This window comes from Vipera ursinii (genome assembly GCF_947247035.1).
Source record: "Vipera ursinii genome assembly, chromosome: 9".
NCBI lineage: Eukaryota > Metazoa > Chordata > Lepidosauria > Squamata > Viperidae > Vipera > Vipera ursinii.
The window spans coordinates 6,988,751-7,016,320 of record NC_139523.1 but is presented as its reverse complement, the minus strand read 5'-3'; the positions used below and the strand labels follow the sequence as shown (position 1 = coordinate 7,016,320).

The window sequence follows — 27,570 nt, the reverse complement described above, 5'->3', positions numbered from 1 at the left end:
AAATGTATGCAGCCAGCTTTAATCTGTGGGGAAATCACCAGCAATGTTTTCTTTTAGTGCATTGCTTTGCTTTGGGCATTCTTTATATGGAACTTGTTCCTGAAGAAAGGAAACGGCAAGTTATTTTTCTCTCCTTGCAAAATGTACCAAACTTGCAAAGACTAAATGTCTGGATGTTTAATTGCCAATTGCTCTACTTGAAGTTTTCTCGTAGCCTCTGTTTATGTACAACGTAAGCAAAACATAAGAGTTTAGAGGTCCAGTTTTGTATTGATCATTACTCGCGTTCTTGTAATTCAAAGGTGTCTGAAGGATGGGGAGTTAAAAAGTCAAGATGGTAGCTATGCTCCTGCAGTTAGAACTCCTCTTTCATATGAGTGGTGAAAGTAAAAAAAAAAGGTCAGGGTTTCAGAGTTATGATTGCGGCTGCCATTTTGACACCCCCCCCTTTAAGCACCCTTGTTTTAATGTTATTCATCTTGCTTTTAAGCTTTGTATTGGTTGATTTCCAAGCTACTTGGCAATACAGTTGGAAATGTTATAGGTAAATATGAGAACATCCGATGATTGGGGATGGCTTGGAGTTTGGGAGGAATACCATTTAAGAGATAAAAGGTTTGAATGAAAGGTTAGCTTTAGTGAAGTAAAACATTAGTTAGGCATACATGACGTTTCTTCATTATCACCCCTACTACTCCTTTGGAGTGATTCTCAGTCATCCAGCTCATGGTTGTCACAAAGGTGCTTTTTCAAAAAGCAACAGGACTTTTTATTTTTCCTTGAGGATGTTTTTCTTCTCACCCGAGAAGCTTCTTCAGTTCCAAGAAGTTTCTTAGAAGAACTGAAGAAGCTTCTTGGATGAGCCCAGTTGTCTTCTGAAAAAACAACTTTGGGACTTACTTGGGGAAGTTATTCATTATGTAATGCATATGTATACCATATATATAGACTCTATTTGATGTTATTGGGGAAGTGTTTTATGTTTAACTTCATAAAGGGATTTGTACCAGGGTTGCAGCATAGCTTTGCACTGAGACATCTTTCCATGTTCTGTGAATCTTTGGATTTGTGACTTGTTCGAGAGGGTGGGGTTAGGAGTGTTTTAAGTGTACCACGAGCAACAAAGAATGAACCATACTACAAAAGTATCACAGTAAAATTTGGAAGCAAAAAACAAAAAGTAAATGCTATGACATTTGATTGGCATTAGACTCTTGCTAAAAAGTCATTAAATCTTATTCACAAACCCTGCAAAGAGAACGGACATTAAAGCGATATCTTGAGATGCATAATTTATAGCCTGTCATTTAATATTTAAAATCTGTCAGACATTCATTTATGACTTTCATTTTTTACTAAGATTTTAAGAAGCTCAGTTGGTATAGCAGTATACCAACTGAGATGATGAGAACAAATGAGTTTGAAATGGCCATATTAGTCTCCCTTTAACTCTTTGTTAGCAGAATGAGCTGTCACTGTTGTGACTACAGCCTGTGGATGGCCTTGGGTTAGGCTGAAACAAGCAATAAGATTTGTCCCGTGTTTGATATATGTGTGTGTGTGTGTGTGTGTGTGTGTGTGTGTGTGTGTGTGTGTGAAATGTTTGTTAAGTATTTAGATTACCTTGCTAGGCCCCAAACATGGGACAAATCTTATTTCCTATTACATCCTAACCCAAGGCTTTAATTCTTTGTTAGCAATCCAAAAAATTCACACACACACACACACACACACACACATACACACACACACCCACATATATCTATATCATCTCTATCTCTATCTCTATCTCTATCTCTATCTCTATATATCTATCTCTATATATCTATATCTATATCTATATCTATATCTATATCTATATTATATCTATATCTATATCTATATCTATATCTATATCTATATATCTATATCTATATCTATATCTATATCTATCTATCTATATATCTATATCTATATCTATATCTATATCTATATCTATCTATCTATCTATCTATCTATCTATCTATCTATCTATCTATCTATCTATCTATCTATATATATATATATATATATATATATATATATATATATATATATATATATATGGTGCTCCCTCTGTAGTTTTTTTGTAATCTCTTTTTTAGTTCCAGAATACTTTAGGAATGCTAGTGGATTTTCAATAGGCCTACAACTTAGCATTATGCTACAGCTTACATTCTGGTTCCAGATGATGAGAGGGCAATCTCACAGCAATTGCCCTTCTCAAATCTGGAGGGAGGAAAAAAAATGTAATTATGGAGGTTCCAGACACATCCTGCTGCTGTGGTGATTGATTACAAGGCATAACTGTTCTTGCTAATTACTTACATTTGCATAGTTTTACTTAACCTATCATTCATTCTGCTGCCAAGATTCAGATGTTTTAATGATCTGGAATTTCATCAGATGGAAGGGCTGAGTTCATGCAGGTAGGCAGAGAAGTTGGTGTGACATTGATAAGGGGGAACTGGAAGAAAGAGCTAAATGCCAGGGAAAGGATAACTCTGAAATTCGTCTGTATCGTGGAGGGGCGGAAACTTCACGGTTTCCCTTTTTTTCATTTAGAAATTGGTTTCTAGAGCACTATCACGTGCCAGATTCCTTCTGTTCATATGTCTATTGTACAAAATTGTTTGTGTGTTTTACGGCATTGAATTATGTCTGTTTTTACAAAATGCTTTCAAATCTCGCTCAGGGTGAAAAGATATTTGTTATGCCAGTGCTGCTGTTGATAACTTTATTTATTTATTTATTTATTTATTTATTTATTTATTTATTTATTTATTTATTTATTTAGATTTATATACCGCCCTTTCCCGAAGGACTCAGGGCGGTTTACAGGATATTTAAAACAAAATCATTAATTAAGGTTTGGATTGGCCTGTTTTCCCCATTCTCTTTGCTGGTTTAGGATGGTGTGTTTTGATTTGCTGTGATTTCATACCACATTTATGCAATGTATTTTCCATCCCATATTTTTGTTTCAGTTTGATTTGGTTTGGGGTTTTTTTTCTGTTTTTTCTTTTTTTTTCTTTTCTTCTTCCTCCTTCTTCTTCTTCTTCTTCTTCTTCTTCTTCTTCTTCTTCTTCTTCTTCTTCTTCTTCTTCTTCTTCTTCTTCTTCTTCTTCTTCTTTTGCTTAAAATGCAGCATCACTGGGGTTTTTTTAAAACAAAAATAAACAAAATGATTTCAGGACATACAAAGTAGAGGTATTTGGAGGGATCCCATTTGATTTAAGACTAATTTGGCACACGGTATGTGGTGTTTCTTTCCAAGAAAAAGAAAATTTCAGATACATTCTCAGAGACAGAGTATGCTGGTCTTGAAGAGCCCTCGTTCACGTAGCATTCCTTGTTTTTATGGATTAAAGGTTTGCACTGTTTTCCAGGTTCACTCAGCCAGAAATTGGAACAAAAATGTGGATTCTCTTTATAAAATTTATAAAATTTAAAGGGATGATTTAGAGAATTTCAAGCTTCACGATTGTTTTGTGATTAACTCAAGCAAGATGTGTTTCTGGATCATGGGTGGGGGCCAGCTAACAATGATAGAAATAGTTTGGTTAAGTTATCAAAATTATCCAGAACAATGTCCTCTAACTTGCCATCCAGTATGGCTGAGTAAAGAGATGTGGTTTGCTTCCAATGAATAAAGTTTGTGATTATTGCTGCTTGCTAAGATATCCATTATTATAAGTTGTACAAGCAAAGATTCTATTCTTCGGTATTGTCCTTTTCTTTGGCTTTCACACAAGCACAGAAGATTTTATGTAGGAAGTTATCTCCACTACTTTCCTGCTCCAGGGTGTGACTGGGTTGAAGCTTTGAAGGCCTGGAAAGGAGCCTTGTTTGTTACTGGCTTCCACGTTGTCATATCTGGCCAGTTGTCCCTAGTTCTACTTGTTAATATAGGGACGCAGTGGCTCAGTGGGTTAGGACGCTGAGCTTGTCGATCAGAAGGTCGGCAGTTTGACAGGTCGAATCCCGAGTGGCGCGTAACAGAGTGAGCGCCTGTTACTCGTCCCAGCTTCTGCCAACCTAGCAGTTCAAAAGCACGTAAAAATGCAAGTAGAAAAATAGGGACCACTCCGGTGGGAAGGTAACAGCGTTCCGTGCGCCTTTGGTGTCTAGTCATGCCGGCCACATGACCACGGAGACGTCCTTGGACAAGTGCTGGCTCTTTGGCTTTGAAACGGAGATGAGCACCGGCTCCTAGAGTCGGAAACGACTAGCACGCATGTGCAGGGGAACCTTTACCTTTACCTTACTACTTGTTAATAGGCCCCCTAGAGTGCTTATATAAGAAGAATGTAGGATATAAATAACATTATAAAATAGGGTTTTTTTAATTCATCGCTGCAGAATTGTGATTTACTGCTGATAATTATTTTTTTTTAAAAAAAAACCTTATTTATCAAAAGAGGGTATGTAAGTTGCTGAATTGGTTTCAGTTGGAGAGGCATATAATCTCAATAAGTAAATAAATTGGATAGACTACTAAGTTGGTCTGAAAAATTACAAATAGTATAATAGGCCTTTGCAGATCTGTTTTGATAAGATGCTTAACCTTGCAGAAATGTGGTGACATACCACAACCCAATAAACATGTGCAGGAATGTCAGCTGAATATAATGAAAATCAAGGTGGAATATGTGATGACTCCCCTGGACTCTTTCCCAGATACCTCTCCAGATGTCAGCTCGGAGGAAGATGAACCAGTTCCAGGCACGTTTGGAGGGGAGTTGGTCAATGGCTCCAAGCAGCCGTCTGAGAGGCATTTGGCTGAACCACAGCTGCAGCAGGACAGTCCAGAGGCTTCAGGTGGGGAAAACATGCAGCTGCAGCTGATCAGTGATGAGGAAGAGGAACTGCTTTTCTGCACCTGATCTAAGAAAATGTAGGGCAGGAAAAGTGCAGGAGCAGAGAAAGTCAGCCAGATTACTCACGAGGAGAAAGCCTCACCCTTCTTGATGGGCTGCACCAGGAGCTGTCTATTTAGCACAGCAGACAGATGGAAGTGATGCTGGGAACAATGTGTTCATTTCCTAGCTGTGTATTTTCTGGTCATTGTGATTCTTGCCCCATTTTGAACTGACACTGTGCCTTGACTTGGATTGCGTCTTGTGAACTTGGGACTATTCTTGCCTTGTGAACCCTCTTGTGCTGTGGGTTTAATTTTGCTTGGGAAACTTTCAAGTGCCTTGTGGACTCATTGGCCATTGCTCTGTGGACCAGCATTGGTCTACTTGTGGCTGAACTTAATTGGGACAGTTCTGGGTTTTTGGTGAAGGGAGTTGCAGGGAAATATTAATAAACCCACTAAACCACAGTTATGTGTGTGAGCAGGACAGCACAAATTGATATGCCTGAGAAGGAACTTGATTTTGATGTCAGGGGATATTGTGTGTGTTTATGTGTGTATATGCAACATGTTCATGCAAATTTGTCATAATCTCTGTGCTGTTGTACCATGTTAGTCTGCAGTTTTTATTCCAAGGGACTTCTACTCCAGCGCTTAGCATCGCAAAGTATTCTTCAGACATCTTCACAACCCTAATTTGGCTTCCTATGTCAGTTCATTTTATTTAAACAGCCCAAATAATTTTCTGCTGCTCTTGAAGTTTCATATCCCTGATAATCCTCTAGATACACCTTTTGGGCACCCAAAATAGTTTTTCTCATACTATAATTTTTCACTTCTTAAAACACAATGATTTTTTCCTTGTTAATCTCATAATGACTTGATTATACCTGCTGAATTATCCATTTTTCTCCCCATGATAAATAGGCTGCTATTTAAGAGTATTGTCTTTTGAACACAGCGCCTGCATCTCCTATCAGGATTATAACATTCAGACTGTGATCAATAGTTTTTCCTCACTATGTTTCCAGAATCACTCTATAATTTTCTTTTAGCTCTGATGACTTTTTCATAGAGGTCAAATTAACTTGTCAATTAGTCATTACCTTCTTTTTTCGTCATTCTCTCCCTTCCTTCCTTCCTGCAGTGTACATTGTCAAATCAAGTCCCAGAACTGCAGTTGGGAAAAATGAAAGATAGTGGATAAATGCTTTGTTTTGAAGTAAGAGGTTGGCATGGAGGTGGTTCAGCAAATGAACCAAACTAATTTAATCCTGCTACCCCATTCCTGCTTAAAAAATGCATAAAAAAGTTAAAATAACTGTTACAGTAGATTTCCTCAATCAGGAAGCCTTAAAATGTATTGGTTTATAATGCCCAGAAGTCTCAACCTTCTCAGATGGGGACAGGTTTGTCATCACATCATGGAAAGGTGCATTAAAGCAGTCCTCCAAGATGTGATGGATGCTAAGGATAATGGAAGTCATGTCTGGAATTGTTCAACTAAGAGAATACGTTTTCCTGATCTGACCTGATTATCTGTAAAGACTGCTTTTAAAATTGAATGATATATAGGCAGGGGTCTTTTTGTCATAGAACGCTCAGAATGGAGTTCCCTTTTTGGATAGAACCTTGTAGGGTAGGCAAGGCGGATTGTTTGACATATGTGAGTTCCGGCACCTTTTTCTTTTACAAAAAAAGCACTGTATATAGGCAAGGAGAAACTATGAACAATCACCAGCCAGAAACTAGTCCATGATAAAACTCAGCTTGATCTGGAAACTACTATTACGGTTCCAGGTGACAGGGAGAAATGGGCTTCTCTGGACAAGGAGATTCATTTAGCATACAGGATTCCTATTTATTTTATTATATTTCTGCTTCCTCCCACACTGGCCTTGGATTTCCAGTGTTTTTATTGCTGAATCTGAAGGACACTTGGATAACCTTAGTGCTTGATTCATGCTGCCAGTCTTCTCTCAGACTATTAGACTCTTGCAGAAAGAGACTCAGCGAGATAGCTCTTGTTAAGATTACAATATAGGAAACCAGCAACTGCAGACTAAGATTTAAAGTATAGATTTAGTAGGGCCTAGATTCAACCCTTATGTATTTTCACTTGCCTGTGTGCATCATGGGATGAGACTTGCTCATTTTCCATAGGAGTGGTTGACACTTCTGCAGTGCAGCATGCAAAAGTTTAGACAACCTGGTTAATGCTACAAAGACTTCCTAAGTTGAACCAAAGTTGGGGGAAAAAATCTACAAAATGAAATGCAGCATATTTTTGTAAATCTGAAAGCATACTAGATGCAGTGGTTGATACATTTTTTTTCAGTATAATGTTACTGAGCTCTTTAGGGAATTTTATCAAGAAATTACAATATTTTGATTCACCCGTGGCAGGTTTTTGAATAAATATATCACCATCAGGCCTCGTTCCTCATCTCTTCCCCTGGTGTGTTTTGAGTATTGGGTTTGTTAGTGCTTTGTCTGTATAGATCTTGATGGTCTTGGACTTACAGAAAGGGGAGTCCTCAACTCTGTCCAGGCAGAGGTGTTTTTCATTTCCCCCCATCATTTAATTATATTTTGTCCAAATTCTTTATCTGTACAGCTTCTTTCCCTCCCCTTTTGTAAAAAGGGGCAGTATGAAGACCCTGAAAAGCATGATTTAGAATAACCTGAAAACTGTTAAGAAAATGCTTCATTTTCATGATTATCTCTGAAATTTTACTGCCAGTAAAATCCTCTTGCTTCTATTTTGGACAGGAAGCCAACTAATCTTTCCAAGTGGAAGCATGGAGAGCATAATATTCATTAAGGAGGTTTGGATTATTATTGTTTTACACTTCCACTATCAAGTGATTCATTACTATCTGAAGCGCCACAGTCATGGATAGGTGGATCCATGAATTATTGTCCTGAAATCCACCATCTCTTTCCTGTTCCCTTTTTGCTGCTATGTCTCAGCTGTGATAAAGGCTGACTGCTATTACTGCCAAAATTTGGGCTGCTTGGTGTATCTCTTACATCAGGGGTCTTCAAACTCGCCCCTTTTATGACTCATGGACTTCAATTCCCAGAATTGAGGAATTCTGGGAGTTGAAGTCCATGAGTCATAAAGGGGCCGAGTTTGAAGACCTCTGTCTTACATCTTCCAGTCGTTCAGTACTCTGTGCTTGGGTGTCTTATATGGATCCAATCTATGTACTGAAGGAAAACAAATGGCTGAAGACCACTTTATCTGAAGGCAGTAGACCAAACTATTAGTAGGTAATAGCTCAAATCGGCTGTAGACAGCTGGGCTAAGGAACAAGAACTGTTGTCAAGAACAGGAAGAACCTTGGAAATTGCTGAAGCATTCTGAATTAACTATGCCCAATGCTTAGAATAAAAAACATAAAAGGAGTATGGGTTGCCAAAGGTTGACTGACTGGGTTGCTAGAGCTTGCTAGGGGCTGACTAATTGCAGAAGATGCCAACAAGGCTATTCTATAAATCCCCTGTCCATCTCACTAGGATAGGCAACAAATTATATTCTCCCCCTAGGCAGTATCACAGAAAAGCTTGGCTCAAAGTGAAGAGCATGGTGTTCACTCATTAAGAGGATCTGGTGTTTATTTTTTTTCCCCATCCATATATTTCTGACATTAATACTGTTCAGACTTGAAAGGAGGAACCATTTGCTCAGTCTGTCAATTTGCCTCCTATTAAGGCTCTGAATAATAGGTAAAAAAGGATCAGCTTCTATTTGTCAGTTTTGTTGTTGAGGGTTGTTAGCTATTCAGAGATCAAAATCACAGTCTGTGTAGTAAGAGGAGTGAGTCTGGTCAGCAAATCTAAATCAGAGTTTATATGGGCAGGGGAGCCTAAGTTAAACACAGCAAACTGGGAAGAGCAGCATTATTAATTAAAGTCTCTGTCAGATCTTTATCAGAGTTATTTTCATCTTGTTTACATGCCTCGTTCTCATTATCCTCCCAAAGTTGCTTAGTGCAGCAGATATGTCATTTATTTGGAGATCGTTTCAAACGTTTCCCCTGGTTGGGAAGCCAGCATGAACATTTCCAATTTCTGCTTTTTTTTGGAACTCCTAGCTTTCCCTTGGTGCCCAGAGCTTTTTCCTGCAACAACTTTTACATTTTGTTGTTTTTAGTAAAGTTGCTGGTTTGGTGGATTTGGTTAAGCAGTTTCTCAAAGACTTGCCTGTCCAGGTAGATAGTCTGGAATATAGGAAAAGGCAATATTTTCTACTGTAGAACCTTGAAAAGACATTACTATTTTGCCATTGTTTTCCATTTCCCACTCAGTCAGTTTACAAAGACTTCTTAGTCAGTTATCTTTCATAACACATACATGCATCTTTATTTATGATCAAAGATCAAACACAAATTTGTAACACGCTGTTAACTCTAATGAGAGCCCATTCCATCCGAGGCATCATGCTGAATAATCTGTTGTCACGTGTTCTCAGCAGCTGTCTTCTTTAACACAATCACATAGGATAGGAAAGGTTGAAAGCAAGAGTAGAATTTTTAAATCAATGTATTTATCATATAGATTTATATATCACCCAATCACCATAACTCTTGGTGGGTTGTATCAAATTCATAACGTAAAATTGAAGCATCGCACCTACTGAAGCAGTAGGCGTGAGCTTAAATGGACTCCAGAAGATGGTAGAGGACAGGAAGGCCTGGAGGAACGTTGTCCATAGGGTCGCGATGGGTCGGACACGACTTCGCAGCTAACAACAACAACACCTTAAACATAGGCATCCCTGTGCATTACAGGACTTTTATCTGTTTTCAGTCCAGAAGTTTTCTTTAAAATCTCTCTCTGTTATGTAAGGGAAGGCCACTATAATGGAAACAAAAGGTTTTCTTTAGGTCAGGTTTGCTGGAGCATCCTCACATGCGCTGCCCCAGTGTGCTGCATATTGTATCACTGGATCCTTTTAGAAATCCAATTCCACAGGACTCTCTCAGGAAACAATTCTAAGTTTATTTTAGGGTTAAGAAAAAGAGAGGGCTAAATATCAATATTATGAGGTAGGATCTATTTCAGAGTTTATAGATTCATTTTATATGGCTAAACTTCAGAAATACAACCCTTTCTTTAGGCTTCTAATTTTTTTTTCACATGATGCAATGATGGCAAAATGATTTGAGTATGTTTCCGTAATTCATTGATATATTTATTTTATTTTATTTTAATTCCATTTATATCCTGCCCTTCTCCGAAGACTCAGGGCAGCTTATAAGCTTAGCAGTAGCCTTCATTCTATGTATATGCCTGCTTATTAGGGCTTTCACACACACACCCCCAAGCGGCATTATTACAAAGTCAGCTTAATTGCCCCCAACAATATATGGTAGTACATCCAGAGCAGTCTTTTAAGGAAATATGTATTCTCAATGGTACATGAGTGTGATGCTGTTTTATCTTACCTGTTCTATATTCTGGACTTAAAATCATTGTCTTGCTTAAGTCTATAATATTTATTTTATTTGTGTATACATGTATTATTATTGTCATGCATTCTTATGTGAATCATTCCCCCTAATTTTTTTATTATCTAAATGCTGCATTAATTTCTTCTTTTTCCCCCTACTTTCTGGCTTTCATTTACATTTTGGCCCTTCCAGGAATAAGAATAGCTAAAGCTATAATTTATAGTTAATAACTAGAATTAAAACTATAGGTGGCTATAGCTTGAGATTTCTGTCTTCTGCCATACATTTTTCCTTGGTTGTCTTCTGGATCACCACCACCACCACCATCAATTCACTCCAATCATAACCTAGATTGAATACCCATCTGTCGTACATCTGCTTTAAGGTTGACAGCTAATTTTCAAGGAATGAAGCACTGAGTTCTGTAAATTGTTTATTCCTTTCTAAGGACTGCTAAATTTTAAATCAACTGTGGGTGGTTCCTTGAGCTTCAGGAACAATTTGCCACAGCAAAGTAAAACTGTAAATTAAACTCCCATTGGGAACCTTGTTAAGTTTGGTACCTTTGATTGTTGACTTGAAAAAGAAATGGCCCAACCAGATAAACTGCTCAAATAATGGAATAATTTCTGAAATGAATCTCTTTCTCTGTTTGCAAATGCATATACAGAGCCAAGCCAGATAACCAAATCTGTTGTTCATGCACGTTTTAAAGAGTAGTTTGTTTACGCAGCACTATAAAGAAAACTCTAGCTTTTTCTTAATATATACAAATTACCAACCTTCATGGTTTCTCTTATTCCTGCAAGGAAAGCAAATTGTTTCATCTATCACAATTGTGCTGGAGGAATCTTCAGAAGGGAGGAGTATCATCAAAAGTCAACAGAAAGTTGTGTCCACCCATTGACTTGTTTGACCCTTCTGACAGCTGCATTTTTCATACACATAATTATTTCATTTTTCAGTTATAATATTCAGAAGTAGTTTACTCTGTAGTATGATTCACCCTGAGAGTACTGCAATTATAGAATGGGCAAAAATTAGAATTTAACATTGTTTTTTTGTGATTAGGCTAATTAAGCCTGACTAAAGATCTCACTTTTAATTTCAAGGAGGATTTCAGTCCAAGCCTTTCCAGACTTATGGAATGATGTGTAACATTAATAGCAGATTTTTTTTGGAGTTCAGATGGCAATTAGTTACCTGTCTTCATGAAGGAAGAATTGCTTGCAAAAGTTCTTGGAAAGGGGAGAGAATATGGAATTATTTTGTGGAAATCCTTAGGGTTCTTGCAGTGATTTAATGATGAACAGTCTAAAGCTTATGTGTGAGAGTCATTAATCTGTTCTCAGTGTTTTTCAACATTTCTGAAAGATTTAAGAAAGCTACATCTGTAATTTTGCTGGCTTTCTCAGCTCCTATTGATCCAGAGGGAGGAGATGAAGAAAGATATCCTCACCTTCCCCCATCAAAATAAATAAATAAATAAATAAATGTTTTTTTCCAGTTTTGTTTATTGTTGCAATCAATGTCAGCAGAAAAAAAAATCTTTCCTAAAAAAAGATTTCTCAGATTGAAAAAGTCATCCGTTCCAGACATTCCAAAACATTCTGACACATTACCCTTTTAAAATGGTAAAAGGACTTTATGTGCAAGGGAATTTTCTAATTAATGCTAGTTTTGTCTGTTTTTGTTTTTCACTAGCCCTGGATTTAGTTCCTAGTTCTTTTTGTCTCAGTATATAGAATTTCAAGATGTTTGGGGCCTCAGGAAATGTTCTCTCCAGAAAAGTCTTATCACTTTTGAAATGATCACAACTGAAGTGTTCTACCTTTGCCCCAAACTGTTTTTCTATCGCTCCCAGAAAATTCACCAAATTCACCAATATTCACTCAAACTTTAGTGGAAAACCACTGAGAAAGAGAAATATCCTTTCCTGTTGTTGTTTTTTCATGCACATGCACCCAATTGTTGCTGTTGTTCAGTCATAAAATTTGTCTGATTCTTCACAACCCTGAACCATAGCACCCCAGGTCCCTCTGTCCTCCACTGTCTCCTGGAGTTTTGTGTTCATTGCGTTCATGACACTATCTAACCATCTCATCCTCTGCCGTCCCCTTCTCCTCTTGCCTTCAGTCATTCCCAACATCGGGGTCTTCTCCAATGAGTCCCCTCTTCCCGTTCGGTGGCCAAAGTATTTGAGCTTCAGCATCTGTCCTTGCAAAGGAGAGTCAGGGTTGATTTCCTTTAGGAACATACACACATACACAAACAAAAAAAACAAACCTGAATAGGTGGTGCAAATCTTTACACCGCCTCCTTCCCTCAGCCCATTGAAATAAAAACTCCTTAGGACAACCTGACTTACTCCTCATCACCCTAATTAAAACAAACACACGGCATTTAAAGTGAAGCCAATAGACGTTTGTCAGCCTCTGTTTAGCCACTAAAAAATAAAATGCAGCCATTAGGCCCTTTGGAGAAAATACAAGCAAAGACATGACAAAGAGGTCCAGTTCATTACAGTCATATCTTTACGAAAGCGCATCTGAGCATCATTATATCCCTACTTGTTAATTAGCATGAAATATCTGCAGTGGTCTGTAGATGATGGGCAAGGACCAGGAAGAGGCAGGCAAAATGCGGAAGGCAAATGTTTACAGGTGGAATAAACCAGCCTAACTGTAAATGGATTGGACATCCAGGAGATGGGCCCAATTAAAGAACCTCTTTGCTATGGGAAGCCAATGGACCTCAACAGCCACAGTCTGGTAAAAGCTCCCTCTGGACGGCTGAGCAGACTCCATATTCGCAGTTGTGCTCTAAACATTTTTTTTTGTTAATTGCCTTTGCTTTCCCACCATCTGGCTTCACACCTCGTTAGCTGAAGCTGCCAGTCCGCCTCCTGATGATGGCCTAATGGCAGAGGATGGGGAGTGGTTTTGCCGTAAGTTGGCATGGAGGTGCATACTGGGAGGTGGAATACAGTTGTTTTCCTTCCTGGCCTCTGAGCAGTAGATTCCTACCGCACTCTGCTCAGGGGACGCAATTTTTCTTGGCCCACCCTCGCATGGTACGTGTCTTAACCATCTGAGCCGGCTGTCTGCAGAATGTTGGAACCACTTTCGGGAACGGGAGGGGGAATGTGATAGAGGTGTATAAAATTATCATGGCAAGTCCAAGGGAGAGATACAATTTGGCTTCCGCCCATAGCAGCTGTTTGGAATTAAGCCCAGGAGGACTGGGAAAAGGGTGGGCAATGTAGAAAGCTCAGCCGCTTGATGAGCAGAAGGATAACTTTATATTTTAAAATAGCCAGAAATCCTGAGGAAGAGAGAAGGAGGAGGAGGAGAAAAAGAGGTTGCAGTTTGGGGAAAGTTGGAGAGTCGTGCCTCTCTCTGTTCATAGCAAGTGTTATTGTAAAGAGGACAGTGTCATGCCTTAATGAAAATTATTCCATTGGTTCCACTATAGATTTTCTTTTCACATGAGCACTAGCAGGTACCATGATGTAAAAAAGATGTTGAGACTCTAGAAAGAGTACAGAGAAGAGCAACAAAGATAATTGGGGGACTGGAGGCTAAAACATATAAGAAACGGTTGCTGGAATTGGGTATGTGTAGTTTAACGAAGAGAAGGGTGAGGGGTGACATGATAGCAGTCTTCCAATATCTCAGGGGCTACCACAAAGAAGAGGGAGTCAAGCTATTCTCCAAAGCACCTGAAAGCAGGACAAGAAGCAATGGATGGAAACTAGTCAAGGAGAGAAGCAACCTAGAACTAAGGAGAAACTTCCTGACAGTGAGAACAATTAACCAGTGGAACAACCTGCCTCCAGAGGTGGTGAATGCTCCAACACTGGAGGTTTTTAAGAAGAGACTGGACAGCCATTTGCCTGAAATGTTATAGGGTTTCCCGCCTGAGCAGGGGGTTGGACTAGATGACCTCCAAGGTCCCTTCCAACTTACTACTACTACTACTACTACTACTACTACTATTATTATTATTATTATTATTATTATTATTATTATTATTATTATTATTATTATTATTATTATTATTATTATTATTATTATTATTTTACTTTCGGTATCATCCATAGCTTGGCACTCTATTTGTGTGTCTGTTTGTCTGTCTGTGCCTGTGTGTCTGTTCCAAGGGAGAACTGTTAACTCTTTTTCCCTCTTAGTAATGGCAGAAATGCCATGTGGAGGGTTGCACACACATATTGTCACACTGTTTTGGGGAACAAACCTTTGAACTGAGACCTTAGCTCCCTCAAATCTATTTCCCTCCATCTATAAAATTGTAGCTAGCCATTTTTCTCCATCTAGGTCAGACGTTTAGTTTCTATTACTGCAAACAGACCTAGCTGCGGGGTGGGGAGAAGAGAACAAATTTGATGGATCCGAATTTGAAATGCCAACTAATAGCTTTCAAAAGTGGACAATTTGGTAGCTATGCGCCATCATATGGATAGTCCTCAGATCAGCCAAATTCAGTCACTTTGAATGACAGTCACTCACCAAATATCAGCAGCAGAATCTTTAGGTGTGGAAAAGTCACAAAATAGGAGTTAGGGATGCTTCTGGGGTTAAGTTTAGTTTGCTCTGCTTGATCTTACTAAAGCAGACATGTCAAACACAAGGCCCGGGGGCCGGATCCGGCCCGTGAAGTGGTTTCATGCGGCCCGCGAAGCCATCCTGGAAACAGTGAGGGAACGGCCCCCACTGCCTTGGCCCTGGCCCAGAGACCCTCCTTCTGCCAGAGACCCTCAGATCTGTCCCACTCCAGCCCAGGCACCCTTGATGCGAACGATGTAGAGCTGGCCACGCCCACCCAGTAGGCCATACACACTCTAGCCACACCCACCCAGTAGGCCACGCCCACCCTGGCCATACCCACCCGGCCCCCTGAGGGCAACCCCAATGCTGATGTGGCCCTCAATGAAATTGAGTTTGACACCCCTGTACTAAAGAGTTAGACTTAATACATCTACAATTACAGAGTACCAGAGCTGAGAGATGTTTTTGTGGACCCGGGGAAACCTGGCTCCATGTGCTGCCTGCATCCTGTGGATGGGGCTTTGCTTGTTTGTGTGGCCCAGTTTCTGGCATGCCGTAGACCAGTGCTGGTCCACAGACGGGGGTTGGGGACCCCTGCCCTATACCATTCCAGACAAAATGACTGTCCAATCTCTTCTTAAAAACCTCCAGTGATACACAGTTGGAGATATCAAGACCAAGTCATCTTGTGGCAACTTGATCAACATCTATACTAAACCATTTCTACTGCTTCATTTCGTGTCGTGTGTATATGTGAGAGTGCACATGGGAACTGTTTGAGAAGGAAGGAGGTTATGAAATCCATCCGTATGTCTCCAATAATATATCCATGAACAGATCAACGTGAATGTGTTGCAAGAAAATGACTTCCATGTTGCCGTGATGAAATTGGAGTTTGACCTAAAGGCTAGTCTGAAGTAATAAATAAACTGATCTGACAAGCCAATAGATATCTGAAGAGTTTCATGAAAATCCACTGATATAAGTGTAATTTGAAGTTGCCGTGTCAAATATTTCCATATTTTAAACATATGATCTGCCTGGATTTCAATGAATTATTGCTAATGTTGGTCCCCTGCACTCTTTGAGTAGACAGCCTTGGTTTGCTGAAAAGGTTTGCCTCAAGATCCATCAAAAAGATAACTAGGGTTATCTTGTATAATGTAAGAAATGTCCTTTATAGATAGTCCTTGTTTAATGACTGTTCAGGATTATGACAGATTCCCCAGAAGTTACTTACGAGCCTTTCTTGAAGTTACGACTGCTGCCTTCTGCATTTCCCCTCACGGTCATGTGATCATATTTTGGGTGCTTGGCAACTGGCTTGCACTTATGCCTGATTGTAGTGTTCTGGAGTCACGTGACCACAATTTGCAACTTTTATGCCATTTTCCAGCACTTTTTGCCAGCAAAAAAACACACATTTCAATTTGCTTTTTAGCTATATGGTTTGCTTAATGACCATCTGGTCCACTTAATGACCATGGTAATTCATTTTACGACCATCATAAAAACAGTTGTAAAATCAGATCAGGTCGTGTGGTCACCTACTTAACTACCACAACAAATTACAACGGAAATTCCAAGCTCATTTGTGGTTGTTAAAGTGAAGACTACCTATATTACCATTAATCTTTGTTTCTTATAAAAGAAACTTTTTCCTTGCTTTTTCCATGGTAAGTGAAAGAATTCCTTTGTGCCCCCTTGAATTTCTGAAGGAAAAGCACCATATGAATCTAAAACAACAACAAAAATCAATAAAAATAAAAGCCTGCATCAGAAGAAGCAAAAATAGGCATATGCTTAACGTACAGTTTGATCTTATTCTACCAATTATTAACTCAATGTCAGTGTCAGTTTCAAAAACTTTTGTCAGAAAATTATTTCCAATACTGTATATTATAGAAAAAAAAATCCAGCAAACACACAAATAGACTTGGAATGCCTGAAACAACCAAATAATTTTATATAGACTTGGAATGCCTGAAATAACCAAATAATTTTATCATATCCAATTGCCGTATCTCATAATTAACATAACATTCCTAACTTCCAGGAATTGGGTTGTTTTCCACAACTTCACATACACAGTTTTAAATGACACATCATGTAAATAGTGTTGTTGGTTGGCTTTTTTTTCCACTTTAATTACTCTTTCTGTAAAACACATTTAGCAAAAAAACCCTTTAGGGGTCAATAAATATTGCTTCTTCCTTTATTGCATTTTCAACTTTGAATTCAGACCTACTTTCCCCCAAACCAAAATTCCTTTGAAAACTCCTACTTATTTATTGAGACTGGTTGGTAGAAAATTTGAACCTTCTATCAGATATATAGCCATTGTTTTTAAAGACATTTCACTCTTCTTAACTGCTCTTCAATCAAAAAGGATAGCAAGCCTCCCCCCCCCCCCCCCCGTTTGGTAATTCATTACTTTATTGTATAAAAGATCCAATTAATACATTACAGAATTCAGACATGAGCTAGGTACAGTGGTATTTCTACAATAGCCTAAATTTTCCTTGACGTAATAATAATTTGATGAACTTTTAAAGATAAGAAAACATTTACATCAGTGTAACTTAATTCTGAGTTGTTAATGACCACAAAGTTACTTAACTTGTACAATTAAAGCTAAGTGTGGCATTGATATCGCAAACCACATATAATTATTTTGTAATATAAGAAGGATGACTGTTTGTAGCTTGATATGTAATACTGAGATCTCCAGTAGTATAATTGTTACTGTTTATGAATGTTCCAAAGAAAGAAAACAGAAATCAAACCAAAGATTAAAGAGGAAAAAGTTGCTTTGAGAAATAGATACGTTTATACTTAACTAACAAGATAACAATTCTTGAGTTTCATTTTCCGTTTATCCCTTTACAACCCCAAGATGCAAAGAACAGGCATTAAATTAACTTGTTTAAATTGCATGCACACTGACACTCATCTTCCTTCCTTCCTTCCTTCCTTCCTTCCTTCCTTCCTTCCTTCCTTCCTTCCTTCCTCCTTCCCTCCCTATCTTTCCTTCCTTCCTTCCTTCCTTCCTTCCTTCCTCCCTCCCTATCTTTCTTTCCTTCCTTCCTTCCTTCCTTCCTTCCTTCCTTCCTTCCTTCCTTCCTTCCTCCCTCCCTATCTTTCCTTCCTTCCTTCCTTCCTTCCTTCCTTCCTTCCTTCCTTCCTTCCTTCCTTCCTTCCTTCCTTCCTTCCTTTTGTTTTTACACTGCAGTTTCCTGCTTCTTCAATTTCACCAGTCCATCTGGGATTGTGCTCTCCCCGAATTACCCTGAGGAATATGGCAGCAGCTTGCACTGTGCCTGGCTAATCATTGCAAAACCTGAAAGTCGGATCCATTTGGCTTTTAATGATTTTGACGTGGAGCCTCAGTTTGACTTCTTGGCGGTGAAGGATGGTGGAACAGCTGAATCACCCACCCTCGGGACCTTCTCTGGAAGCCAACTCCCATCTTCTCTGACCAGTAGCGGCCACGTTGCCAGGTTGGAATTCCAGACAGATCACTCCACTGAGAAGCGTGGCTTCAATATCACGTTTACCAGTAAGTCAACAGACGGCAAAGGCCGATGCTATATGAACAGGTGTGCAAGGAAGCATTCAGGGCACTTTTTATCTCTTTGTTCCTTTGAATCAGAGTGGCAGCTAGGAAAGCACGGATCAGTACAAATGCTACGGTTGGTAAATCAATATTTGGTCTGTTGGGAGTTTTATTTTGTTTTCTCCAGGGTATTTCTCACGATAGAAGGCTTCCAACCTTAACCAGCCTTAAATAATAAATTAAATAGATAACTGGTATGCTACACAAGAAAACATGACCATCTAGCTTCATATTTACGAGCAGGAGTCATTTTGGGTTCTGCAATAGTTCTATTGGGATGGGGACAGTATTCTAATTGTGTGGGGGGTATTGGTGGGCATTTGTGTGCTTGGGGACTATTTTATTTTTATTTTTTTTATTTTAATTCCATTTATATCCCGCCCTTCTCCGAAGACTCAGGGCGGCTTACAAGCTTAGCAGTAGCCTTCATTCTATGTATATGCCTGCTTATTAGGGCTTTCACACACACCCCAAGCGGCATTATTACAAAGTCAGCTTAATTGCCCCCAACAATCTGGGTCCTCATTTTACCTACCTCGGAAGGATGGAAGGCTGAGTCAACCTTGAGCCTGGTGGGACTCGAACCTGCACTAATTGCAGGCAGCTGGTGTTACTTAAGGAGGCATCAGCCCACTGCTCCACCAAGGCTCTAAGACTAGCCACACTCAGCATCACAGCCATTTGTGAATAATCAAGTCTTCTGATTTGTTTACTTATTTATCAAATTCACACGATCTCCAATCTTGCACAAAGCAATGAGGGGTAGCTGCAATAAAACCAGTAATAAAACATTTTCCAAAAACAGATTAAAACAATAAAACATAAGTAAAAACAAGACTGTTATTGGGGACTACAGCAAGTGAAAAGGCTGGTCTCTTGTGTCCCATCAGATGAAACTCCTTACTTAATAGATGGGACCTGCAAAATGTCCCTCCTGCCAGATGTGATAGGATAACAGAATAAAAGAGTTGAAAGAGACCTTGGAGGTCTTCTGGTCCAATATCCTGGTCAAACAGATGACCCCATACCTTAGAGACAAGTGGTTGTCCAATCACTTCTTAAAAGCTTCGGTGCTGGAGCACCCCACAAACTTTGAAAGGAAATTGTTCTACTGGTTAATTGTTCTAACTGTCAGGAATTTTCTCCTAAGTTCTAGGTTGCTTCTCTCCTTGATTAGTTTCCATCCGTTGCTTCTTGTCCTGCCTTCAGGTGTTTTGGTTGACCCCCTCTTCTTTCTGGCAGCCCCTTAGGTATTGAAACACTGCTGTCATGTCCCGTCCCCCCCCCTAGTCCTTCTTTTAATTAAACTGTTGTTGTTGTTAGCTGCAAAGTCGTGTCCGACCCATCGCGACCCCATGGACAACGTTCCTCCAGGCCTTCCTGTCCTCTACCATCTTCTGGAGTCCATTTAAGCTCACGCCTACTGCTTCAGTGACTCCATCCAGCCACCTCATTCTCTGTCGTCCCCTTCTTCTCTTGCCCTCAATCTTTCCCAGCATTAGGCTCTTCTCCAGTGAGTCCTTCCTTCTCATTAGGTGGCCAAAGTATTTGAGTTTTAGCTTCAGGATCTGGCCTTCTAAAGAGAAGTCAGGGTTGATCTCCTCTAGGACTGACTGGTTTGATCGCCTTGCAGTCCAAGGGACTCCCAGGAGTCTTCTCCAGCACCATAGTTCAAAGGCCTCAATTCTTTGGCGCTCAGCCTTTCTTATGGTCCAGCTTTCACAGCCATACATTGCAACTGGGGAGACCATAGCCTTGACGATATGCACTTTTGTTGACAGGGTGATGTCTCTGCTTTTTAGTGTGCTGTCTAGATTTGCCATGGCTTTCCTCTCCAGGAGCAAGCGTCTTTTAATTTCTTGGCTACAGTCCCCATCTGCAGTGATCTTGGAGCCCAGGAAAATAAAATCTGTCACTATTTCATTAAACTAGACATCCTCAATTGCTGCCACCATTCTTCATATCTTTTAGGATGGGTAGATGTAATCAGGGAGAGGTTGTCCTTCAGATAGCCCATCCCTATGCTACGTAGGGTTTAAGAAAATGAAAACCAGGACCTTAAATTGGGCCCAGAAGCAAACTGGTGACCAACCAACTCAGAATGCATCTACCACATGCTCTTGAATTTTAAAATTTTCCTTTGATCTAGGAGATTATCACTACTGTACTTTCACCATATTTCCTAACATATGGAGCCTCTGTGCATATCTTCCTTTAATTTATGTTACTGAATATAAATTGCTCGAGAAATCTTTTTTAAAATGCAAATTGCCCTTCTTTCATTCCTTGACATGTCAATTTCTCCAGTTCTTTAACGTATTTTCACCCCATTGTAAATTCTCTCTATCCTTTCTCATATAGCTAGTGTTATTTGTTTGCAACTATCTGTTCTGCATCCTCTTTGCAGATAATTTTCAGGTAAATTAAACCTCCTAAGTGAATGACAAATGTCAGCAATATTGATGTTAACATGCTTTGCAGCTGCAAACGTCTACTGACTCCCGAAGGGATCTATGGCATATATACATATTTGTAGCTTTTGAATATTTAAGGCCAGACTGCGTACTTTGACTAAAATCTGCAAATCCCTGTTTTCACATCTTTGCAGAATGAGAAATAGCATAAGTAGGAGCTACAATTAAGTTAAAAAATGTGTTGCAAGTTTCTCTGAACTGATTGATGTGGCAAGTAAACAGATTTGGGTTGAGTTTTTAATTCTGCAGTACAGGAAGACCTCGACTTACAACCACAACTGAAGCTGCCAGAATTTCCATTGCTAAGCAAGGTGGTTGCTAAGTGAGTCACACCTGATTCAATGATTTAATTTTTTTTGCTATAGTTTTTAAAAGAATCACCATAGTTGTTAAGTGAGTCACGCGATTGTTAAGCAAATCAAACCCAACCCCCCCCCCCATTTCTTGTTGGAAGTCAGCTGGAAAGGTCGCAAATGGTGATTGTGTGACCCTAGGAGGCTGCAATCATTGTAAATATGTGTGGGTTGCCAAGCACCCAGATTTTTAGAATATTAGAATAGAATAGAGCTGGAAGGGACCTTGGAGGTCTTCTAGTCCAGCCCACTGCTCAAGCAAGAGAACCATCCTATACTGTCACAGACAGGTGATTGTCTAGTCTCTTCTTTAAAATCTCCAGTGATGGAGCACCCATGATCTCTGAAGGCAAGCTGTTCCACTGGTTAATTGTCCTCACTGTCAGGAAGTTTCTCCTCAATTCCAGGTTGTTTTTCTCTTTGATCAGTTTCCAACCATTGTTTATCGTCCTTCCATTTGGTGCTTTGGTGAACAACCTGACCCCCTCTGCCTTGTGGCTGCCTCTCAGATAATGTCTCCCCTATTTCTTCTTTTCTTTAGACTAGCCAAACCTAAGTCCTGCAGCCGTTCTTCGCATGTTTGAGTCTCCAGGCCTTTGATCATCTTAGTTGCTCTTCTCTGAACTTTTTCCAAAGACTCAACATCTTTTTTGTAGTATGGTGACCAAAATCGGTTGCAATATTCCAGGTGTAGTCTTACTAGGGATTTATAAAGCGGTACTAATACTTCACGTGATCTTGATTTTATGCCTCTGCTTATACAACCTAGGATTGTATTAGCTTTTTTGGTTGCTGCTGCATACTGCTGGCTGTGACAGTCATAAGTGCGAGAGACCAGTCATAATTCACTTTTCTTGGGGCCCGTTGTAACTTGGAACTGTCGTGAAACAAATGACTGTAAGTAGAGGACTACTTGTAGTTGCCAAACGTTACATACATACCTCCTTAATTTCCTTCCTACCCACTCCACCCTCATTCAGGAAGATTAGTCAATATTGTGGGATAGGAGTAACACAGGAGCTAACATTTAATAAAAGTTGTGATAATAATTTAAGCATTGTAGTCATGAGGTTGACAGTGGAGGGTAACATCAAAAATTGTTTATGCTCTTCACCCTCCCAAAAAATGATCCCCTAGAATATGCATTCTCTGAATCTCCAGTGCTTTTGAACCCAATCTTGTCTATGGAAAACTGAAAATAATGCAATATTCAATCCATTCAAACAGAACAATTTAAAACCCATGCAAGTCACAATGTGTCTTAAAATTATACTAGTTTTTACACTGTAAGAACAGGCTCATAATCCAAATCTTTGTTATTAATCATCAAAATCCTTAAATGTAGCATTATATGAGCTTAAACCAAACCATTAAACCATATGTGGCTTTGGGGAAAAGTGAAAACCCCAGATACAGGTTCATTTTGCAATTATTGTAAAATATATTTAAGTATGTGGTAAACAATCACAGCCCAGAAAATAAAGTTAGATAGTTAAGCCGCCCTGAGTCTTCGGAGAAGGGCGGGATATAAATGGAATAAAAATAAAAATAAATAAATAAATGAGAGAGAGAGAGAGAGAGAGAGAGAGAGAGAGAGAGAGAGAGAGAGAGAGAGAGAGAGAGAGAGAGAGAGAATTTTAACAGTGGTCAGTGACCGTAATAAAAATTGATTGATTGATTGATTTAGTTTTAATGCATTAAAATGCTTTTATTGCTTTATTTGTTTGTTAAGCTTGCAACCTGCCCCAATCTGCAGATTCTAGGTAACATAAAACAAAACAGAATATATTAACAATATTACAGGTAATTCTCGACTTATGACCACAACTGAGCCCAGAATTTATTTTGCTAAGTGAGAAAATTGCTAAGTGAATTTTGCCCCACTTTACAACTTTTCTCACCACATTTGTTAAGTGAACCACTGCAATTGTCAAATTAGTAACATGGGTGTTAAATGAATCTGGTTTTCCCATTGACTTTGCTTATCAGTAGGTTGCAAAAGATAATTACATGACTCTGGGACACTGCAACCATCATAAATATGAACCAATTGTCAAGCATCTGAATGTAAACCATGTGACCACAGGGATGGGGCAATGGTCATAAGTGTGAAAAAGAGTAACTTTTTTCAGTGCTGTTGTAATGTCGAACAGTCACTAAATGTACTGTTGTAAGTCAAGGATTACCTGCATCAAAAGAAATAAACCTTTCCCCCACAGATGGATACGCACAAACATTCAACGGGGATTGGAGGTTTGGTGACATAGATTTCTCTACTTTATGAAACTTCCAAGAGCAAAGGCCAGAACAGAAGGCTTATTACCTATTCCACATACCACATATCTCTTTTTTATATAGATACAATTTTATTAAAGTTTTTTTTTAATATATATATATATATATATATATAAACTAATACAAAATAACAAAAAGAAAAAGAAATCTAAAAGAAAGCGCAAAGTACAAGATGGGGAGAAGTAAAAGGAAAAATAGAAAAGAAAGAAAAAAGATGCAAAGTAGTAGCTTCCAATCTTCTTTATAGCAGTTATAAATGCAATTATAAATTTACTTCTGACTCAACAACCTAACGCTCTTCTTTTTTATAATCAACCTGTCTGATCATTAAAACCATAAATCCTGTTTGTTTATTTTTTTGTCTTTTACGCAAAAAGGAGTTTCCGGTCAACAGTAAACTTAGATATTGTCTTTTCCCAGATCAAAGAAGCCAATTTAGTCATCTGAGCAAGTTCCATTATCTTCACCAACCATTCCTCTATTGTGGGTAGCTCCAAATCTTCCCATCTTTGTGGAACCAAACCTTTGTACCTTTACCACCTTTTGCACAGAAGGTCATGCTTTGCAGGTCCTCTGCTTATGGACAGATTTGATCTTGGCAAAGCACTGTCTGATACATCCTGCCACTTATGCCATACAGAGCTTTGTAGGTCACATCCAATACTTTGGCTTAGGCCTAGAAATCTGGTGGTAGCCAGCGCAGTGATTTCATGATCACTGTTATCCTGCAGGGGCTGAATTGGCCAACTAAATTGGCCCACTGAGACTCCTGAAACAGCCAAACACTGCATAAAGTGAAGAAACAACTTTGTTGCCTATAGCAAAAAAAAAAAAAAAGCCAAGCAGTAATTATTTTTGGATCCTCTTAATTCCAAGCTTTTCCTAGTCGAGTGAATGGCAGTTTCACATAGCAATTTGCACTCAAGTTCCCTCCTATAATTTTCTATGGAACACAATGAGCTTGACTTGGCAAGAATGATAAACGACCTTTGTTACAACAGTGGTTAGCAGCTCTACAAAATTAATGGGATTTCTGGTTGGCGACTGCAAATCTGCTATTATTAAAAAATAATTTGCCATACTGGATTAGAGGACAGGTTTATCAAAATCAGCATATATTAGTTGAGGGGTTTTTGTTTTTTGTCATTTAGTAGTTAGGGGTCCTTGGTCTTTGCTTAAATTGTCGTTGGTAAAGTTTTAAAAGTGGTAGATTTGGATTGAGAGTAAGAAAGTTGTTCTTGTCACAACGTGCGTGGAAAAGCTGCCTCAAGTCTTAGAAATCTCAGATTCATCCCCTAACATCACCAAAGCCTTGGTGGAGCAGTGGGCTAATGCCTCCTTAAGTAACACCAGCTGCCTGCAATTAGTGCAGGTTCACATCCCACCAGGCTCAAGGTTGACTCAGCCTTCCATCCTTCCGAGGTAGGTAAAATGAGGACCCAGATTGTTGGGGGCAATCAAGCTGACTGTAATAATGCTGCTTGGGGGGGGGGGCGTGAAAGCCCTAATAAGCAGGCATATACATAGAATGAAGGCTACTGCTAAGCTTGTAAGCCGCCCTGAGTCTTCGGAGAAGGGCGGGATATAAATGGGATTTAAAAAAAATGGAATTGGCAAAACATTCTTGCCTAAAACTCTCGAGATCTCCTTCACGCAAACAATCTTACTCTTCCAAAAAGAAAAAAAAATATAACTACAATGACAAGAACACCATCTTCTAGTTATGAACATATTGAATAAAGGGAAATAAAGTGTCTTAGCTCTCCTGAGATACAAACGGTGGTACAGGTTGTTACTGAATCCTGATTCCATGCCTGCAATATTCAGTTTCTGAAGCTTCTTTTCTCGCAGTTGTAAACCAAGATGCCAATAACAGAAAATGGATTGAGTCTGTGTTGCAAGTTATATCGAAGATACCAGCAAAGATGAATAGAAATCCGATAAATGTTGATATTTTAAAGTTCCCACTTATTTAGATTAAAATGGGGAAAAGGAAGACCAAAGCAAGCTACTAAGGACAGAAACTTCATAAATTCATACCAATAGCCCTGGAGCTACTCACCCACATGATGAAATGGTATAATTAATTGTTTGCCAAACCTCAAAACATTTTATTTGATAAAGTAGTGTACTTGTAAGTGCAAAATATCTGTTTTTGAGTGCAGAAATGATCTGCTTCAAGAAAGTATTTTAAGCTTCAAGAAACAATGTCTAAAGCTGAGAAGAGTAAATGTAAAGTTGGGAGGGAGGGAGGGAGGGAGGGAGGGAGGGAAGGAGGAAGGAAGGAAGGAAGGAAGGAAGGAAGGAAGGAAGGAAGGAAGGAAGGAAGGAAGGAAGGAAGGAAGGAAGGAAAGAAGGAATGAGCTAAAGGCCTATATCATTGGCATGTGTTAAGGCATTGAAAACTTTACTTTCTAATTTGGTATTCAATACCTAACCATTCTCTCAGGGCAACCTTTATGTCATATGAGTTATGGATTAAATCTTTATAGCTAGAGATGCACAGATTGTACTTTATTATTTTATGGTTTTGTGAATCACTTTAGAGACAATTCTTTCTATCCTGTGTCAGAACTGAATAAGAAAACCAAGTGATTATTCTGGCTTGATTCTGGATATAATGAAGACATTCCTCTAATTGTGTTGTGCCATGTATTTATTTGTTTACTTTTATTAAACAAATTTACATAGCCACCCAACTCCCATACAGTGACTCTGAGCCTCACACTGAGAGACTATGGGCAAGTCAAGTCATTTGCTCTTACCCCAACAGTCAGCCTTCACAGCCAAGTTCTAAGTCTTAGCACTCCAGATACTTATCCCATATTTGGTTTACTTGGTGATAGGTTCTCAGATATAGCCCAATTCTTTTCTTTATTGCAAAGCAGAGTAAATCCACTCACTTGCCTCTTACAGTACACATAAGTTGAACCCTTTTTACAAGCCTTTGCTTCAGGAGTTAAATTCTATGTTTTCTTCATACCTTTCTAAGTCAACTGAGACAATTCCATTGATGGTCTCTATGACATAATAATAATAATAATTTTATTTGTATACCGCCCTTCTCCTGAAGGACTCAGGGCGGTGAACAGGGCAAACATATAAAAGTACAAGAATACAAAAATTAAAAGAGATTAAACAGGGTGCCCAAAAGCTTACAACAGTAAGTTAAAATACATTAAAACAATAATAAAACCCAAACCCATCACCCATCAGGCCAGCCCGGCTTGTTCGAACAAGTAGGTCTTCAGATCGCGTCGGAAGGAGCGAAGGTCGGGTGCCATCCGGAGCTCAACCGGCAAATGGTTCCACAAATCCGGCGCGCCCACAGAGAAGGACCTCCCCCTGGGGGCCACCAGGACATCTGACCTGTAATGGAATAACAGCACATTTTTAGTGTGGAACTGCTGGTTTCTACCCCACCAGCTTCATTCCATACACCAAATTACTTAATAGCATTGTTATTATGGGGGGGGGGAATTAATGGCACCCTGAGTTTCTGGAGGAAAAGGAGGATATGAGTCTAACAAACATATGTGCAAAAGTGGTGGTCTCTCCTCAAAGCAAAAATTAGAGTAACTCTTCTTTCTCCTCCTCTTCCTGCAAGTAATCTTTGTCTACCCATACAAGAAAAACATTTTTTTCTTTCTTTCTATGAACTATATAATATTCTTTCTTGATATGATGTATTATCCCATTTTAAGATTATAAGTATAAAAACCTTCATTCCTACAATGCAAAATCTAAACTACTTCTATCAAATAAACAAGCTTGTTGGGCAAAACCTGTAAGCCTGAGGTTCGCATTGGTTTCTCCATCATATGGGTCAATCAATCAATCAATCAATCTTTATTACAATCAAAGGCCAGTGCAATTAAAAATACTCAAAACAGTATCTACTTAAAAGTTCTAGAATAAAATAATGACAA

The 27,570-nt window shown here is 39.0% G+C and overlaps 1 protein-coding gene across 1 annotated transcript in view; it reads left to right on the top strand.

Moving 5' to 3' along the window:
• The window catches only part of CSMD2 (CUB and Sushi multiple domains 2), a gene marked incomplete at both ends in the record, with an annotated part of 607,174 nt that overhangs the window by 378,925 nt on the left and 200,679 nt on the right, over window positions 1-27,570 (top strand). Inside the window, one exon of the mRNA XM_083370102.1 lies at window positions 18,136-18,462. Within this exon, the coding sequence (XP_083226228.1) occupies window positions 18,136-18,462 (327 nt within the window). The remainder of the gene's footprint in view (window positions 1-18,135; window positions 18,463-27,570) is intronic.